Genomic DNA, 18,859 nt, shown 5'->3' on the forward strand with positions numbered 1-18,859 from the left:
TGACCGTAACAAGATGTAGAAGATGTGATTAGCACCAACCTCCTAGAAAACTTGTCGGACCAAAGGTTCACCCCGTTCTCTTGTCACGGAGTTAATAAGATCACCAACCTCCTAGAATTTCTCATTTTTCGTGCGAATGGAGAATCTCATTAAAGTCGCGGACGATGACCAAAGGAAACTGGGCATGCCGGTGGAGATCACCAAGTCACACCCAAGACAATTGTCTGATATTCCATGCTAAGTCTCCATAAAAATCCATCGAGACCTAGCTGGCTTCCTCCCCAAGAAAAAACACCACATCAATATATATAGTTGGGTGTCATATACCGTGAATAGTTTTATTCTCGTTATTCCATAACAAAACTAGGACGCCATCCCGACCGCCACTTTAATTTCTTCTACTCCATAAGATGAAAACCTAATCTTCGCGCAACACACCTCCATTTTTGCTTAATTCAACTGCAACTCACATAAGAACACTGCATATACTTTAACTTGCTCTTGTAACTATATCCAGGAGCGAATGAGCTATCGTGGTTAGATTCATGTCGCTGTAGTTCTGACTTCAAATTTGTATTGCTCCCAACGAAACATTGGAGAAGCCTGCTGATATCATATCATAGTCGTCTTCCTAGCTTTCTTCTCTATCGATCTCTTTATCTTGGACCTTCTGTGGAGTGCTTTGATTCCTATATAGAGCATGTATCATCGATTGATTCTCTTATCTCCTCTCCCAGCAAGAGTAGTTGTGTTTCTATGGTGTTTTTCTTTCCATCTTCCAAGACAAGTCCTTCCTCAAAAGTAAAAGAGGGCTTAGTGTTGGTTTCTGGTCCAGCGCTAGGCCGGCCTCCATCCTGCCCACCTTGTTTGCGACATGTCCTCTCGAGCGATCATGCCAATTTGGTGCAACATGCCCACGGTCTTCAAAGATCGAGCATGAACACCATCTCTGCACTCCATGTGACCATGGCTAACCTTACCACAGTACCACACACAACGCGGAACACACGGAGGATTTCATACTTCACTCCAAACACAACTCTTTATGTCTCCTTTGTGAATCTAACCACTTGCAATAGGGCTTTGGGGACGTTGAAGCTGACCCACACCCGATCACAGTTGCCTTGACCATGTAGTCCTCATGTTCATTACTTGCCCAGCGAGGCCACAAATCAGCTTCTCCTTCTGGTACCGCACAGAATCATGAATTTTGATCGAAATCATGATGCAACATAGATTTACTGACAATGGTTTGGAGACCCTGTCATACGCATCGATGATTACCCCAAGGCTCTTGAAGAACCAAGGTCCTCCATAACCCGCTGTCAATCTCCTAGGCGAAAGAGTTGAAGTGAACAAATTTGTTCCTATAACACAAAAAACAAACATGGCTCACATGTGAATCATAACGTTGGACTTGTTGTACGACTTATTTGTGTGAAGAAACGGGCCAGGACGAGCCACTACGATCCCGTGTCCACATCCTCCTCCTCCACACGGTTAGATAATTGAAGTCAGCATCGTGCAACCGGAGCTTGTGGAGAAGATACTCCACACCATCATGTTTCTTGCTCCTAATCCTCCTGCCATCGAGTTCACCTCCTCTATTTAATTGGCGCCAGTGTGGGATCTGGCTCCTTGGACTCGGAAGGTATATGAGGTGTGATTGGCACGGAAAAAACCCTAACCCTAACTTTAAGTACACAATGCCCACAAACATAGAGCAAGCTTATCTACATACTTTGAGACATCAGTTTTTCAATGACGGCCAACTGCTCAAAAGTAACCATCAACCTGAAGGCAAAGTGCCACAGAAGTAGTAATGCCCAGAACTCAGAAGAAAGAAAAAAAGAATTTCCTAGTAAGAAAAAGAAAGAAATCCTAAAAGAAACACAGGCTGCCCGGGGATGGCGATGGACGGTCGGGATGAGAGTATCCCACTCCCCCGGCCGTCACCGAGCAAACCGTTAACCGACGCACTCCCATTTTCGTAACGGAAGCGGGAGGACCGACCACCCAAAACCCTCGTCTCCAAGGCTCCGGCGATGGCGGCGCCGGCGGAATCCGGCGGCATCGAGGACTACCGCAGCCTTCGCGACGCGCGGGTCGATCTGGACCTGGAGGCGGCACGAGGCAGCGGAGAAGGAGGCAGGGCCAGAGGCTTCGCCGTCTGCTTCTGGCTCTACCTCTCCGGCCCCGCGAGGCCTTCCTCCGTGCTCCTCCACCAGGTTCGACCCGATTCCTCTTCTTACCTCGCCTGTTATGCAAGATCTTTATACGTTCGGTTGCTGGTGTAGGAACATATATTTTTTAGATGGGTCTTTCTGATGAGCGAATTCCGTATTTTGGGGGAAATCTATCTCTTTGCTGTAGTGCGTGCTGCTTGCGGTGTCACCACGGTTGTTATGTGGATTCTGCAATTTTTAGATGGTTAGTGGAGTGATATTATGCAGATTCATCGGTCGATCCATGTGATAGGTTATTCCCCATTCTGTGGCACTCTGGGTGTGGCAAAAATTTGATCAGGAGAAGCACCATTAAAAATTGTGATGTGTTCCGCGTTGTGTTATTTGGGGAAACCCGTAATGTATTTAGGCTGGTTGGGAGCTGAGCGTTCTTATTTCTTATTTGGGCAATAAGAACGGCAATCGTAAGTTTTCTTTAACGAACTATGGAAGATATTGAACTGAATGGAACTCTCAATTTTGCAGATGACCGCGGGAGCTGACAATAAGTTGCCGTTTCTTGTTTTAAGCGAACAAAATAAGCTGCTTCTCTTCCCGTTGCTAAGGTTGCATAGAGAAGCTCCTAGTCTCTCTAGTTTCTATCCATGGACTGACACGACCAATCTATCATCTGTAAATGAATGCCCTCTTGAAAAATGGATCCACATTGGATGTGAGGTACGCTGCTTCAACATGCCTTCATCTGGCTGAAGATCCTTGCCCTGGTTGAGTCAACACAAGTTTGCATTTGATGCTTTCTGCACTTATATTTATTTATATGCAGCACGCCAACAGGGTCCAAATGTTAATCATTCTTTTCTGTTGACAACAATTGCTTTATTTGAAATTTGTTTTGTCACCTTTATAGGTTACTGAAAATGTTATGCGCCTTCACATTGATGGCAGCCTAGTTGCGGAGGCTTGTCTTTGCTCACTATCTAGGGAGCCAGACAATCAAGATGATGCACACCAAATCTGCTTAGTCGGAAGCAATAACATGGTCGAAAGCTATCTCAACAATATTCAAGTGCTATCTGTACTAGGAACCATACATGAGCAATATACAAAGGTGATGCAGCTCACTAATAGTTTGGAATTCTTTTTTCTTCTGTAAAGGTGCAAATTTTATGATATCTTCTTACTGAATTGCAGAATCCACCGTCTAAATTATCTATTGACTTCTCATGCTATGATGGAATCGAAGTGGGTGATGATGGCGTTTGGTGCATTGTTGGTGGGAAGGTAAATCAGATTCTGTCCCTAGAGAAAGCTACTTGTCCTATTTTTATTTCAACTATTTTAGGAACAGAAGGAAATTTTTCTGTGATTTTGTCAAGTGTAATCTGTAAAAAATGTGAAAGTTAACCTGAGAACTGCAGTTCAGTGGAATATGATAATGCTGAACTGTCTTCACTCTATATCACAAACCACGTAATGAGTTGAATAACCCTAGTATGTTGTCCTAATTGACTGTTTCAGCCTTCTTGTCGGAGAAACGTCATTCTGGAAGTAGTACTAACAAATGCTTTTGGTGAACCTGCGAACAAGGATATACAGGTTATTGATTTACCTTTGTTAACCTTAAGTAAATGTGCTACTTCATTTGTTTGCGTAACTACGGAATTTCTTTGTCTTCCAGATTGTTGCTTCACTTGTCTATGCTGACACTGGAGTAGTAGTCGAGAAATCAAGGGATGATGCAGAAGCTCCTCTACTGATTTCTTGTGAAGGACTTGAATACCCAGCTACAAGCAAGCCTCTTCCAATTCTCCGTGGGCGTGCACTATTTAAGCTCAAGATATCTCAGGTCAGTTTCTCTATATGTTAAATTCCTTTGGTGATAATAAAGATTGCTTCAATTTGTATACACGACAGAACAATGAATCATGTTCACCTGCTCACCGCCAAATATGGAGTACAGCAACACTATAGCGTAGATGCCATATCTGTAACACTATAGGAATTGTGATACCGATGAAGGTCGCCACACAATTGTTGTAGCATGTTGTGTGTGACACCTGCTTCTGTACAAGGAAGTTCTGGATTTCCATATTTGTTAAACACTTTACAAATGCCTTTTTTTTGTATCCCCAACTTTCCAATAGCAACGAATACTAGTAAGATTGCTAATTATGCCATGGGCCTTTAATATTCCGTTTGTCTTCCGGCATATTTAATTATTGTTTTGAAAATTAGCTTGCGTTGAAGGTGTAACAATACGTTTGGCAACATGAATATGAAATATATATCTTGCAAAAAGAAAAAGAAAAACATGAAATGTCTAGAACCTGTCGAGCCCTGCTGGGGTTGCACATACTCGCAGCAGCGGTGCTTTGTACAAGTGAAGCCCTGTAATCTACCACAGCTGCATGGTAGCATCCTGTCGAAAAACACCATGTCTGTCGCAATAACCTACATTTACTATTTTATGCTATGATTTTTGTTTGGTTGATCTTTGTAATGACATTTGGTCTTATTGTTCCAGCTCTCCTCTAAATGTGACAATAAGCTGTTCCGTATTTATTTCTCTACACTTCATGTGCAAAAATATCCTTTTCTGGAGGCATCTTCCAGACCAATCCGCTGTATATCTCGAGGCCGCCCCATCCGTCCATTGGGTCCTGGAAAGGGGACAAATTCATCGACAATGGATGAAATTCACTTGGTCAATAATGCTCAGGGGTTTGGTCGTGTTGGCAAAGTAATTGGTTGCTCACAATCTCGTGATCAAAGTTCAGTGGTGCATTTGCATCCGTCCAAGTTTTTGAAGGTAGAAGATGATGGAACAGAGACTCACAAAACGGTATCACAGGTAATCAATGACTCCTCAAATTATGCTTAATTCTTATGTGATTTTATAGTTATTACTCTGTTTGCAGCAGACCAGAAAGATGGTGGTGGAAGCACAGAGTGTCACAAGAACCGACCCTGCAGCATCAGACTCCGACAGCATGGATGCACGAAGTTCTTGGAGTGGATCAGACAGGGATGAAGTTGAAACCTTTTCAGATGCTATAATTTTCAGATATTGTCTAGAAGGCACATCTCAGAGGTCAACATTTCTTAGAGGTGCAGCTGCTTCTATCAATGTGGATGACTTGATAACACTTGCGAATCAGGTCTCTTTGTATAGTGGATGCTCCCATCACAGGTAATCTTAAATCTTATCTTCTACAAGAAAGTTTCTTTCCTTCCTTGTCAATAACACCCCTACACAATTTTTCCCTTTGAAGAAACCAAATTATAATTTCAAAGCAATTGCTCGAAGAGGCTGCTGACACTTGGAGCATAATCTCCAAGAACAATGAGCGTGCTCTTTGGTCATCTGCAGTTCCTGAAATCATGGCAAAGTTTATGGTCATTGCCCATTCTACCAATAGAGGTTTGTCAGAACAGGTAAAGCCATTTACTTCTGTATGAGGTCTCGATACCTTCACCCCTTATTTTTCGAGGGGGGATACATAAAGTGGTTAGGAGGTTTCTTTTGTCAGTTGTGTGACTGGCACAAGAAATAGATGTTTGATTCCATACCATGTTCTGTTTTAGGACCAGGAGGTTCTAAGAGTGATTGCTGGCTGTGGGGATGATCTTGGGAGGGACGAATTTGATAGGCTATGGAATTGGTTATACCCAGTGGCAGTGTCTCTGTCAAAAGATAAAATCAACAACCTATGGTGTTGCACAGAGCCTGTATGGATAGAGGGATTGATTACAAAAGAGGAAGCAGAGAATGCGCTAAGAAGTTCTAGTGAATTGCTCAAGAATCCAGGAACGTTTGTTCTCAGATTCCCCACCACGAGGAGCTGGCCTCATCCAGATGCTGGAAGCCTGGTTGTCACCTATGTTGGCTTTGATAACTCAATTCATCATAGACTTCTCTCTCTGGATGCCAGGTGCGCTACAATAGTTTGTAGTACTCTTGTTCTGTGATGCTTTTCAGCGCACCCAAATCCGTCTCTACTAATCGTGATGTTGCTGAAAGCCGTTGTTTTCTACTGGACACAGTGATTCTAGGGCTGGGAGCCTACAAGATTTGCTGCTGCAGGAGCCTGAATTACTCCAGTTGGGCAGGCAAGTTCAATGAACTTGATTCACCAAGCCCTTTCTGAAATTTTGAAATATCATCATTCTCATTCCAACTCATCTTGAGTGCAGGGTTGATCGCCTACCTACTGCGATGAGAAATTAATCCAATGTGCTATGAAGGCAATGCTGCAAATTGAAGTCCATCGCCATTCGCCAGCATGGGAGGATGAATAGTTTGTGGCATGCTTCTCAAAGGCAAGCCGCAAGAGTATTTTGTCAGTTTTTTGTTAGGTTGATACCCTGTACAAATTTGTAAATCAAGTGATTTAGCAGAAATAGATGAGTCTCTCAGATTGGAAGGGTTGATCTGTTCTAATTTATGTATACAAGCTGATAATTCGGAATGCAGATCGTTCACAAGTACTTGTGGGCAGTTGGGCACAGCCCATTCTATAGTTTGCTCATCTCAAAGATTTTCCTGTTTTTGTTAATGAAATTCGTGGATGTAGCATATGCCAAAAAGGAAATCTTGCGTATGTGTAGACTGTAGTAGAGCAAATCATGAACTTTTATAAGCTGTCAAAAGTATAAACTGTTTTGATGAAATCATTTTTTTCAAGACTTCCGAATTCAGCTTCTGAATCTAAGTTTTGGGGAATCTTCAGGTTCCTTTTTTCAGGTTCAGGTCTTTTTTTTTACTAGAATATTCAGGTTCTTAATTTAGGGCGGAGAAGTGAGGGCACTCTACAAAATGCGGGAAAGCCCATTTGGCTGCAAGCGTGAGCGCGGCCCAATCCAGCACCAACCTCGCCGCGCCGCCGTGGCCGCCTCCGCTATCTACGTCGTCCACTTTCCCAGCCAAACCCCTCCGCCGCCGACGCCCTTCGCGAGGGTTTTAGCCACAGATGCCTCCGCCTCGCCACGCACTCCTCTCCTCCCTCCTCCGCCTCCCCCGCGCCTCCTCCTCCCTCGCCTTCCACCCACCGCGGCCGCCTCCCACGCGCCGCCACCAGTTCGTCGCGGACCCCAACGCTGCCGCGAGCCGAAGCGGGGTCGGCGTCGGCGGCAACCCCTTGGACCCGGCGCAGCTCCTCCGGGACGACCCCGTGTCCATCACCGCGTCGCTTTGGGTTTCCTCTTTCCGCGCCGCCGCCACCTCACCGGAAGACGCCGCGCCTCCGCCTCCGCCGCCCTCGCTGTGGCCCTTCCTAACGCGCCTGGAGCTCTGGGTGCTCGCCTACCAGAAGGCCTACGCCGACGACACAGGCTCCTACCTGCCCCGCTCCTCCATCCCAGCCTCCACGCTCGCCTCCCTCCTCACGCTCCGCAACGCCGTCATCGACGCCCGCTTCCGTTTCGGCAACCGCCTCACCCCCTACCTCCAGTCCCCGCGCGCCGCCGCGAACCCGGACCCCGCCACGCTCTCCAAGCGCAAGCTCCGGGCCCTCCTCACCACCCCGGGGCCGGCCCCATTCCAGGACCGCGTCGTGCAGGAGCTGCTCCTGCTGCTGCTCGAGCCTGTCTACGAGGCGCGGTTCTCGCCCAAGTCCTTCGCCTTCCGCCCTGGGAGATCCCCGCATGCCGCCCTCCGTAGCATCCGTCGGACCTGGGCGCCCTACCTCTGGTACATCAAGGGAGACCTATCTCCGCTGCTCGACTCCCCTGACCCTGCACTTGTGGTTGGTGCGCTCATCCGTGATGTGCGTGACAAGAAAGTCCTCGATTTGATCCGCTCGGCATTACTCACCCCAGTGGTGACTGGGAGGCCAGGTGATGAAGATGCATCGAAGAAAAAGAAGAAGAGGAAGTACCAGAAAAAGAAGGTTCTGCCGGAGGGGGAGCCGAAGCCTGATCCCTACTGGTTGCAGACGTTCTTTGGGTTTGCACCAGAGGAAGCGCTGACACAGCCGGATTGGGGGCATTGTGGGGTGCTTAGCCCGTTGCTTGCTAATGTGTGTCTGGATGAATTTGATAAATGGATGGATGAGAAGATTAAGGAGTTCTACAAGCCTTCCAAATCAGATGTTGTGGGAGGCGAGGACGGTGTTGAGCAGGGGAATACATCATGGCCAGAATTTGTTCCCACGAGTGGGCCTGACAAAACAAGGAAGGTAGACTACATTCGGTTTGGCGGGCATTTCTTGATTGGAGTGAGGGGGCCTAGGGCCGACGCCGCAATTATCCGAAAGCAGCTTGTTGAGTTTTGTGACCAGCGGTTCAGGATCAAGCTTGACAATGAGAGCCTCCCAATTGAGCACATCACTAAAGGGATCATGTTCCTTGATCATGTGCTGTGTCGTCGTGTTGTGTACCCAACCCTTCGTTACACAGCCACTGGAGGCAAGATCATCAGTGAGAAGGGGGTTGGGACTCTGCTCTCAGTGACAGCCAGTTTGAAGCAGTGCATCAAGCAGTTCCGGAAGCTAGAGTTTTTAAAGGGAGATCGTGAACCAGACCCACAGCCATGCTTCCGGATGTTCCATGCCACACAATCTCACACTAACTCACAAATGAATAAACTTCTGTTGACGATGGCTGAATGGTATCGCTATGCTGATAACCGCAAGAAGATCGTCAACTTTTGCTCTTACATTATAAGGGGGTCGTTGGCTAAGTTATATGCTGCTAAGTATAAACTGCGGTCAAGAGCAAAGGTCTACAAAATTGCATCAAGGAATCTTAGTCGACCATTGAAGGATAAGAAAGGGCAGTCGCCAGAGTACCACAATTTGCTGAGAATGGGTCTTATCGACTCAATTGATGGACTTCAGTATACAAGGATGTCCATGGTTCCTGATCCTGACTACACACCGTTACCAAGCGGGTGGCGCCCAGACCACGAGAAGTTTTTGCTGGAGTATATAAAGCTCACAGATCAACAGACACTGGAAGAGCAACGAAGTTGCATTAGAGAGGAGGGACTTATAACACCACAGGACCAGATTTCAATGCTTGTATGGAGCTACAAGAAAAATGCAGTTTTACTACCTTCTTCAAAAGAGAGTGATGTCCAAGGATCCATAGAAGACCTTGGTTCAGATACAGATGAAATGAATAACAAGGAGCTAGGACATGAGGGGCATCAGGGCTTTTCACAACCTGCTGAAATGTCATGAGTCTCAGTGATTTCTGTAAAATCCCCAGGGAGCAATTAACTTGAAAATTTGTCGGTGCCACTGAATTTACAGGAGGCCAACTCACTATTGGACTACTAAGACTGGTGTAAATGTGTAATTCTGTGGAATTTCTAGCATTTTGCTGGCTGGTTCATAACCGCCTAGCTAGATGGTTACTTCCTACTCAAGGACATTATATATCATGCGGTTCTATCCGTGAAGACCATTTCTTAATGCTCAGGAGTGATGCATGAACATGACCTTCAACCCAAGATGCAATTCCAGGGAATTAGTGAAAAATTCTCATTATGCTGCCAAACAGTGCATCTGCTGCAAGGGCAGCTGCTCATAGTAAGACTTTATCAAGCCTATTTATCCAAAGTTATATAGAAATTCATTGTATACACATTCTGTCTGAGCATCCTGCTTGTCCAGACGGTCATATGTAGAATCTTCTATCAAATACAGAGCTCACTGAAGTTTCTACTCAAGGATAATAAATTTCCTTGGTCTTTTGGATGGTTTGCTAATTTGAACTAGTTCCCCTTATCTTTATCTGGTAAAGTATGTGCTATCATGCAAACTTGTTTCAGTGGTATAGTAAAATTTATCACTCTACTTCACTTCCCTGATATAGTGAAGTGTGTGTTATCTACTACCATCTGCCATTATATATCAATAGAAGGCACTGTTTTCCGTTGGAATGTTGATGGAGCTGCTGTTTGTAGTGGTAGCACTGGAAACAACTGCAAACAACAAAGTCTCGTCGATGTTCTTGACTTCTTGTTTGATACCGTTCCAACAGTTCGGTTTCTCATCCTGCATTTCCCTTGGTTTTGATTGCAAATGTTGTTTTAGCCTTAAATAAACTTTTGCAGTCAGGGACTAAGTTGGGTCTTTCTTGATACTTCGGCCGTGCTCTATAATATAATTAGAAGAGAGCAAGAGAGAATAGAAGTGCAGGTCAAAGCACAAATCTTGCACAACTAACGGTAAAGCTTCCTTTTTAAGGTATGTCTAACACATGCTCTCTTCTAATTATATTATAGACGAAGTGCACTGCTAGCAATATGCTTTAGCCACTACATATCCATGATCACAAAATACTAGCAGCTACCTGATGAGAATGAGAACAGAGAATTGAACTTCTCAGGATGTAGAATTTAAGACAGGATTTTCTTTTTCCTGATGCCATATGTATACGTAATCCCTTCAGAATATTCGTATGCCGAACCACTATGCTCTTCATCCAGATCCACGAGCCTGGTTCTCGTTGCATCTCTATTGCATGTCTCCTTGTTTAGGATTGCATTGATTACACCAGTTCACCAGTGTAATGGCAACAAAGTCATGGCTTTGTTTCTGCCAATGTAATGATCAAAAGAACAGGTACCTTCAGGCTGTTAATAATTGTTTGGAATATTCAGATCTAGCTGGTCATGTCAGGTGTGCATATGACATCAGGAAAAAAAATCCTGTCTTAAATTCTACATCCTTACAAGTTCAATTTTCTGTTCTCTTTCTCATAGAAAGGTAGCTACTGGAGTAGTATTTTGTGATCATGGATATGTAGTGGCTAAAGCATATTGCTAACAGTGCACTTTGTCTATATAACATAATAATTCTTTATACCATATTTTCTGCAATTATATCAGTCTTTAGGTCATCTAAGGCAAACTGAAACACCAGAGCGGATTCTGCTAATAATCAGTAAGTCAACCAAGCTTTAGATTTTTTCCTTAGTTCGTACTATTTGCTATTTACAGCCATACCTAATGAGTTTCAATAGTAGTTTCAGCAACCAAGTTTGACCTTTTTATACCTAAATATTCCCTTTCAATGTATTTTAAATTCTATGCTACAGGAGACAGGTGCCTGCATGCCCTTGTTTGTGCTTCCTGTTGCCATTTCCAGTTGTCTATTATGGTTCTTTTTGTGCCAAGGTGTCCTAGTGCTTTATGAAAATCTGCCTAACATCGATCGCATCACTGCCTTTCAGATCCAACTGGAAGTATGCATCTTGACGCGAAGCATCGGTCCCGTAGAGCACATTGGGGTATGCCAATCATTTAGCTCCACTAGCCTTCTGTTGTGCCAATGGATATGGTAGACATAAAGGCTCTCAGCAATCGGGATGATTTTGTTTCCCACTAAAGGCCGACGAGAAGCACTTGTGAGTCCTGACCCATGGGCTCAGGGCTTTCAGGTATGTCCCAATTGTGAGACTCCCTGTTGTATCTTTTCTCCTTTTTTTTGTATACTTCCTATAGAAGTTCTCTTATAGGTCAAGAAATCTGGACTGGGTTTCCCGATATCATACAGCAGTGTTACTTCCTATAGAAGTTCTTTTATAGGTCAAGAAGTTCTGTGATGAATTTAACTAAACTCTGAACAGCAACACAAGCGGAAACCCATAGACCGTTCCTGAGTCAGGCCATGGGGGTCTAGATTGTGCTTCACTCCTACTACATTTGAGATCAGGACGCTGTGTAAAAGGCGTCTGGTGGTGGTAGGTACCCTCTAGATCGATTCTCTAAATTTTCAGAATATAATTTGCAACCACGAAGGGGCAAATGACAGCATCAAGATGCTGCACCACTTTGACTAACTATACTGTGACTCAAAACAGAGCTTTCAATCTGATTGCTTGATCCATCTAGTGTCATCACAATCGAACCGCCACTGAAATTTGGTATCAGACCATCACCAACTAGGAAATCTGGCTTTTGTCCATGCACTTTCGCGTGTGGACGAAGGGTGGTTCCCGGTGTGGAAGGATGGCAATCAGCCACTATAATGTTCCACTCGACAAGATGCTCCCATCTGTTCACTACTACCAGTCATCTATATGTCATTTCCTAGTGTGTGTTTTCTCCTGTTTTCATTCAGACAAATTCTTTTCATATTTTCCTAGCTGGTAGAAGGTTGCAAAGTAGATGCTGGATGGAGGATCCCCAAGCCTCCAATTTCCAGCACGCAATCGAGCACCAGCCACTAGCAATTGTTTCACACTTCACAGTAGGCCCCTCTTCTGCTCGATGGAAGTTTCTTTCAGCGCCCAAAAGCTGATCACCACCTGCCTGCTGCATTAGCATGTACAGTTCATAGTTGACTTATGTACCTTATAAAAAGACTAATAAGATCAGCAAGTTGCTGGGCTTTTCCCAAGACGATGTTTCCCGTACAGTACAGGGTGTAGAAAATGCACTTGACACATTTGCTTTCAACTCCAGGTCGCATACGAAACATGAATCAGACTGGGTTATTTTCCGTGCTTTCAGATGCAGGCAAACCTGTGGAGCAACAGCTATCTGTTTTTGAGAGTGAAAGTTACCGTTCCTTGGAGTTACTATTCCTACCTTGCAAAATGAAGGAAAGCTCCATCTTTTACCTAACTAAAAGATTCATGGATGGCCGGCAGAATATGAACACATAGGAAAAGAGAAATTCAATTTGCTGGTAACTGGCAGAGCAGCACTTGAGTCTGCGGATGCTGGGGGGACTAGGTACGTATCTGGTGCTGTGCTGGGGATAAGAATATCAGAATATGTCTCTTTTTACTAGGAGGAAGTTTGTGATGACCTATGGACCCTAGGGGTACGTTGCCATCAACGAGCGCGTGCTGATTCTTTTTGTCATCGATCTATTGATCGGAGCAATGGACGGCACAAGGAAGGATGGAAAAGGCGTGGGAATTTGCACCTCGCTGTTGCGAAAAAGACTAGAAAGAAAGACGCACGCTTTATGGTGCTGTGTGCCACCGATGCCAAGGTAAATGTGCAGCGTCATTTTGAGTTTTTTCTTTTTTTTTTCTCTGTGTGAGTGCGTATTCTGTCAAGGGCAGTACGAGTGCATCGCTACATCTCAAGTTGTATTATTTGTTGCGTGTAGAAAGGTCAGTTTAGGCATACAGTACCGACTTTGTTCTATTTGTTGTATTCAAATAAGTTGTCGTTTAAACCTCCGTTCCAAAATATAATAAATTTTGTTGACGGTTGCAACAAAAATATTACTCGTTCCGTTGAAAAAATATAGGACGCATACATTGTATAAGTTTTGTTAACCAGCAAACTTGACTCAGTTTAAAGAGAAAACATCGACATCTTGAGTAGTAAATCAAGATCACCAGGTCTATCATAAAATATGGTTTCATACTGTGTTCATTTGAAATGGTAGACGTTAATATCTTTTGCTATAAACTTTGTGGAAGTCTAGAAAGTTTGACAAGCAATTAAAAAAAATTGTGTTTGATATTTTGGAATAGAGGGAGTAACATGTAATACCTATGTTCCTAAATATAAAGATATTCTAACTTCATCCTAAGTTAACTTTTAAAGTTTGACCAGATTTATGGAAATATTTACAACATCAAATAAGCATACCATGAAGATATATATAATGACTAATCTAATAGAACTAATTTTTTGTTGTAGTTGTTGGTAGATTTTTCTATAAACTTTGTTAAAATTTAAGAAGTTTGACTCAAGCAAAGGCAAATCTAGAATATATTTTTGTCTTTGTCAAAACACACCGTCGGATTGCGCCTTTGCCTAATACGATTACAATTTCATGATCATTTGCCACAACACATTGTCTGGCCTAAACGGAAAGTTCTTTATTTATTTTTTGCTTTTGGATGACGTTTTTTGTTTGGGAGGATGACAGTTTTGAACAAGTTTTTTTCTCTAATTGAAAATTGGCCCCAAAAGTCAGTACATACGGTTCAACTTTGGACATTATTTGATCATAAGATTGGTCAGCATTTAGCCTCGAATCAAACCATAACAGTGCCCAAAACCGTATGTTTAAAATGCAGCATATATTCTACTCCCTCCGTCCAATAAAAGATGTCTCAATTTTGACTAAATTTAAATGCATCTATACATTAAGTCATGTCTAGATACATTCAAATTTGGACAAACTTGAAACATTCTTTATTGGACGGAGGGAGTAGATAAATTCTAAATATCCCTCTTACATGACATACATCACTCAACACTACTTTATGGTGTTTTTTACCTTTAATAATAGGGGTAAGAAGTAAGATGGTAATTTTTAGTGAGGTAAAAAAGGCAAACTTTTTGCTTTAAACCAGGCGGTGTGTTGTGACAAATGAATTGTAATGGTATTAACAAAGACGCTATCCGTCGGCATGTTTTGTCAAAGGGCAGGGAAATAACAGTGTCATGCGGTCAGTTTTCCTGTTTTTCTTAGAAACACATGAAGTAGTATTCCGAATCAATACCCTAATATATGTCCTAGTTGAGGATATATATCATACTTTCTCTTTCTAGTTTTGTTTTGCATTGTCTTTTGACGGCCTATACTATGAAGTTTCTAACCAACATCTAAATCATCTCTCTTAACTATACTCTCCCGTTTACTCTCTCTCTCTCATGATCGCACCGCCGGCAACGCGTGCGCCCGCCTCCATCATCTCAAGGCACAAGATGTGTGTTCCCAAGGAAGGCAGGCAGGAGTGCTAATCTCTGCCTTTTGCACACTGGTGAATGGTGATGGTTCGGTGGGCTCCCTGTGTCACAGCAAAGGTACTCCCTCCATTCAACAATATGGAGCGTATTAGCTTTTCTTTGACCAATGCTTTGACCACAAATTACTTTATTAATATATAATTATATGACATAGATTCATATCCATTATGTTACTACTAGGATATTTGCTTATGTTTATTATTTGAGTAGATTTCACAAAACCACACTTCTTGGGGTTAGGATTTCAACGGTCCACAGTTATGACTAATAGTCTCACAAAACCACACTTTTTCGAGCAGATCTTCTCACAGAACCCGATCAGGTAATTAAGAGCATTTGACAGTGTTTCTGACAAGTGGGACCCACATGTCAGATGTCAAGTCGGACTGGTCGAACTGTTTTTTGTCCACGTCAGCTTTTGCCCGACACCCGGTTAAGCTCCTCTGTCTACTTGGCAAATCCCGATTCGATCCTGCATCCGACATGTGGGTCCCACTTGTCAGAAACACCATCAAACACTATTAATTACCTGATTTGGGTTCTGTGAGAAGATCTGCCTGAAAAAGTGTGGTTTTTTGAGACTATTAGTAATAACTGTGACCCGTTGAAACTCTATCCTCAAGAAGTGTGTTTTTGTGAAATTTATTTTTATTATTTTGATCACATTAGTTACATATTCATGAAGTAATTTATGGTTAAAGGTTTGGTCACCGAATCACGACATGTCTCGTATTGCTGGACCGAGGGGACGGAGGTACTACTCTGAATAGCCATGTTGCATCATCAACAATGCACTAACACGGGCTGGTAAGCTGGTTGATGCTCCAACAGAGAGGAACAAAACGATCTTCTGGTCAGTGTATGGATTAATGGACGTTCTCCGTACTGACACAAGCATTGTCGCCTAAACAATCTTACTGCTAGCAGTGTTACACGTTTTCATCTCCAGAGAGCTTGAAACATTGAGTTTCTCGGAACAATGGACAAAACTGAAGTCGTAGGTCAGAGCACGCACATTCAAACACAAGTGAGCTGCCCAAAGTCGTCGTAATTGACACAGGCGGAATAAAATACACTCCCATTCAAACAAGAAGCCAAAAAAACCAAAAAACAAAACGATTCCATCCGATTGCTATCTCCATTTTTCTGCATATTTGTTTTGTTTTGTTTTCTTTCTTTTCCCACTCCGAGTGGTGACAAATGACAAGCATCGTGTCATCGTCATCGACGAGATCAACAATGAAGGTCAAATTTTGCGGAATAAAGACAACAATTTTGACTAAGAAAAAGAAAAAAGAAAAGAAAGAGGAAAAAGACAGCTTTGCCGGCTGGAGGAGCGCGCGAGGCAATCCAAGAAAGCGTCATCGGAACCTGCCGACGTCGGCGAGCTTCCGGGAGGTGTTGCGCCCAAACGACGCAGCGCCGCTGCCGGCCGAGAGGTGCCGCCGGTGGCTCTCGCCCAGGTCGGGCGCCGCCTGGCACCGGCGCCGGGTCCCGCCGGAGCCGCTGCCGGGCCGGACCAGCGGGCTCAGGCACACCGCAAACCCCGACATCCCGTTCCCGTCGCCGCCGCTGTTGTTGTTGTCTCTGGGCCTGCCGCGCCGGGGATGGTGGTGATGGTGCCTGGCCGGGGAAGGCGAGGGGAACCACCAGGAGCTACTGGTGGTCGTGGTGGCGCTGCTGGCTCCCGGGGAATCGGGCTCCTCGTCCGCCGGCCGCCGCAGGGACGACGCGCCAGGATCCGGCCTCCGCTTGCGGCGGACGATGGCGGAGATCCACGAGGTTGACCTCCGGGGAGGCTGGTGTTGGTCGAACTTCTTGCTCCTTTCTTCCTCCTCCTCCTCCTCCCGGCCGCGCCGCCGCCGCCCGCCGAAGAGCAACGCCAGGAAGGACGACGAGGAGCGCTTCCTCTCGGCACCATTCTTCTTCCTCTCGCTGCCATGGTCGCCGGCGAGGGCGGGCGCCGTCCAGGAGGCGGCGGGCCCGACTTGCGGTGTGCGGAAGAAGAGGAGCTCGGGCTGGTGCTGGTTATGGTGGTGGGGGTGGCGGGAGGAGGCGTAGAGGCAGGCGTCGGAGCGGCGGGCGGCGGCGTAGGGCGACGCGCCGCGCCGGTGCGGGGGCGAGGCGCCTCGGCTGCTGCTGCAGTCCTCGGTGCTGCTGCAGTCGGCTTGGTCCCCGGCGACGGCGCGGGCGCGGGCGCGGTCGGCGGCGAGGGCGAGGAGGCGGTCGCGGAGGCAGGGCGCGCAGACGCCCACCGCGTTCGCGTACGGGTGGAGCTTGCACCTCATCGATCTCTAGCCAATTCCTCCGTCGCCGGCTCAGCAATCACCAATTCACCACTCGTCACCACCGCCGTCCATCCTCCTCGAAAGCCGACAGCGGTTGGAACGCGGGGGATCACGGCCGAGATGGATTCTGGGCGGGCGGAGGCGCTTAGCTGGATGGAGCGTGCGCTGCAGCGGCAGCTTGGATGTTCCTCTGTGTGTTTCTCGGGTCGGGGGGAAGACAAGAGGAGTGTGGAAGCGGTGCGGTGGTGGAACGGGGGAAGAGTTGTTGGGCAATTGGGGCGTGGCGTAATGGCGGGTGGATTTATTGCTTGGGGAACGTTGGGGGCTCCCCGACCCCGGCCGTCTATTCTAGGCACGGCCCCTGTTTCTCCCTTTGGTTTTGTTTGCCCGCGGACTACTGTTCTCCGTTTTCTTGCTGCATTTGTTTCTCTTGCGAAGGACACAAAGAGGGTCATATACTGTACTTTCGATTCGCATAAAGTTTTTCAGATTTACATATCATCGCTACTTTCCAAACTGTTTTTTAAGAAACGTTTTAAGGTACGCGTTTATAAAGAAGATAATAGCAACCGTTCATAGGAGCGTGAAGTATCCGTTTCAATGTGCCCGTCCTGCACGGAAGACAGGTTGAATGCATGTACGTGCTGACAAGGAAAACGAGCGCGCGCCGCACCACGAGAGTAGAAAATAAATAAATAATCCATGGAATAAAAGAACCATCCGCTGCTCTGGATGGACAGATGGACGGGCGGCGAGTAGGGTGGTGACACCTGGCGATGACAGAACTGCAGTACTCCTACTGTTCTGCCAAGCCAAGCAGGCCAGCTTCTTCCATTCCACCAAGTCAAACCTCAAAAAATTGTGGTGGTTCGCCTGCGCAATTACATACGCGCAGCTGACAATGGTACACAAGGTCGATATGCCACTCCAGAAGAAGAGAACATGGCGATTGGTTACGCATCGCTCTTTGTCTGTCACTCCGTGCCGCACCATCAAGGAATCATCAAGTTTTCTCTAAAAAAATAAATCATGTAGTAGCTCTCTCTGTCACTCCGCGCCGTTGCCGTACCATCAAGGATCATCAAGTCTTCTCTCTGAAAAACAAAGGATCATGAAGCTAAGCTACAGCGACGCGGTCGGCGGTCGGAGAAGGGCCTGGCCGACACCGGGGCCCGGGGGCAATGCATGACGACACTGACGAGGCAAGGCCAGGGCAGCGCGGAACGGAGAAGCTTCCTTCCTGTATCGATCTTCTCCGACGTGCATGCATCAGTCCATCCGATCCGATCCACTTGGGCCGAGGGGCGTGTGCCGCTCGATCGTCGCGCGGGACTTTTCTGTGTTCTAGGAGCACGTCACGCACGTCGGTCGGAGGGGAACAGGGTTGAAAAAAAATCTATCTATCCGGTCCGGGTCAGCTGGGGAACGATCCATGAGTCCATGACCCCCCCTGGCCGCTGCCGAAGACGCGACATGGCGACAACGACCAGCGATATTCTCTGCCTCTGCCCCGGTCTATGGCGTACGTACGTATCGTCCTCCGCGCGGCAGTTTCCTTCGCTACGTCAACGTGTTACGTGTGGCTGGCTGGGCGTAGTCGCTCCTGCTCCCGTTCCTGTCCGGCACGTGGCGGGCAGGAGAGGGGAGAGCGCACATGGTCTGTGCTCGCTCCACGCTCGATCTGGACAATCAAAGGCCCCCTTTTGCCGAAA

At 46.0% G+C, this 18,859-nt stretch overlaps 3 protein-coding genes across 13 annotated transcripts; 2 read left to right on the top strand and 1 right to left on the bottom strand.

Moving 5' to 3' along the window:
* The first annotated feature begins 1,962 nt into the window (after nucleotides 1-1,962).
* Nucleotides 1,963-6,764, top strand: LOC100829512 (SH2 domain-containing protein A). 2 transcript variants are annotated; one of them, XM_010236708.3, is made up of 12 exons: nucleotides 1,963-2,228; nucleotides 2,712-2,903; nucleotides 3,094-3,294; nucleotides 3,378-3,467; nucleotides 3,705-3,782; nucleotides 3,865-4,032; nucleotides 4,711-5,037; nucleotides 5,105-5,376; nucleotides 5,459-5,621; nucleotides 5,772-6,118; nucleotides 6,231-6,296; nucleotides 6,381-6,764. In XM_010236708.3, the coding sequence occupies exons 1-12, from the start codon at nucleotides 2,046-2,048 to the stop codon at nucleotides 6,412-6,414; spliced, it is 2,121 nt and encodes a 706-aa protein (XP_010235010.1). In that variant the 5' UTR covers nucleotides 1,963-2,045; the 3' UTR covers nucleotides 6,415-6,764. The 2 variants fall into 2 exon arrangements, with proteins under 2 accessions (XP_010235010.1, XP_014755564.1); XM_014900078.2 differs by having other exon boundaries at nucleotides 1,964-2,228; nucleotides 5,108-5,376.
* Nucleotides 6,765-7,016: 252 nt separating this feature from the next.
* On the top strand, nucleotides 7,017-15,807 carry LOC100829819 (nuclear intron maturase 2, mitochondrial). 10 transcript variants are annotated; one of them, XM_024460786.1, is made up of 5 exons: nucleotides 7,017-9,718; nucleotides 10,246-11,077; nucleotides 11,367-13,138; nucleotides 14,811-14,916; nucleotides 15,561-15,807. In XM_024460786.1, exon 1 carries the CDS (start codon nucleotides 7,157-7,159, stop codon nucleotides 9,365-9,367), a length of 2,211 nt encoding a protein of 736 aa, XP_024316554.1. In that variant the 5' UTR covers nucleotides 7,017-7,156; the 3' UTR covers nucleotides 9,368-9,718; nucleotides 10,246-11,077; nucleotides 11,367-13,138; nucleotides 14,811-14,916; nucleotides 15,561-15,807. The 10 variants fall into 10 exon arrangements, with proteins under 10 accessions (XP_024316554.1, XP_024316553.1, XP_024316556.1 ...); XM_024460785.1 differs by lacking the exons at nucleotides 14,811-14,916; nucleotides 15,561-15,807 and having other exon boundaries at nucleotides 11,367-11,573; nucleotides 11,763-11,876; nucleotides 12,601-13,374; XM_024460788.1 differs by lacking the exons at nucleotides 14,811-14,916; nucleotides 15,561-15,807 and having other exon boundaries at nucleotides 11,367-12,873; nucleotides 12,963-13,374.
* Nucleotides 15,808-15,922: 115 nt separating this feature from the next.
* LOC100841241 lies at nucleotides 15,923-17,555 on the bottom strand. Its single transcript, XM_010238363.3, has one exon. It carries the CDS (start codon nucleotides 17,145-17,147, stop codon nucleotides 16,221-16,223), a length of 927 nt encoding a protein of 308 aa, XP_010236665.1. The 5' UTR covers nucleotides 17,148-17,555; the 3' UTR covers nucleotides 15,923-16,220.
* Between the last annotated feature and the right edge of the window lie 1,304 nt (nucleotides 17,556-18,859).

Source organism: Brachypodium distachyon, chromosome 3 (assembly GCF_000005505.3).
Source record: "Brachypodium distachyon strain Bd21 chromosome 3, Brachypodium_distachyon_v3.0, whole genome shotgun sequence".
NCBI classification, from domain to species: domain Eukaryota; kingdom Viridiplantae; phylum Streptophyta; class Magnoliopsida; order Poales; family Poaceae; genus Brachypodium; species Brachypodium distachyon.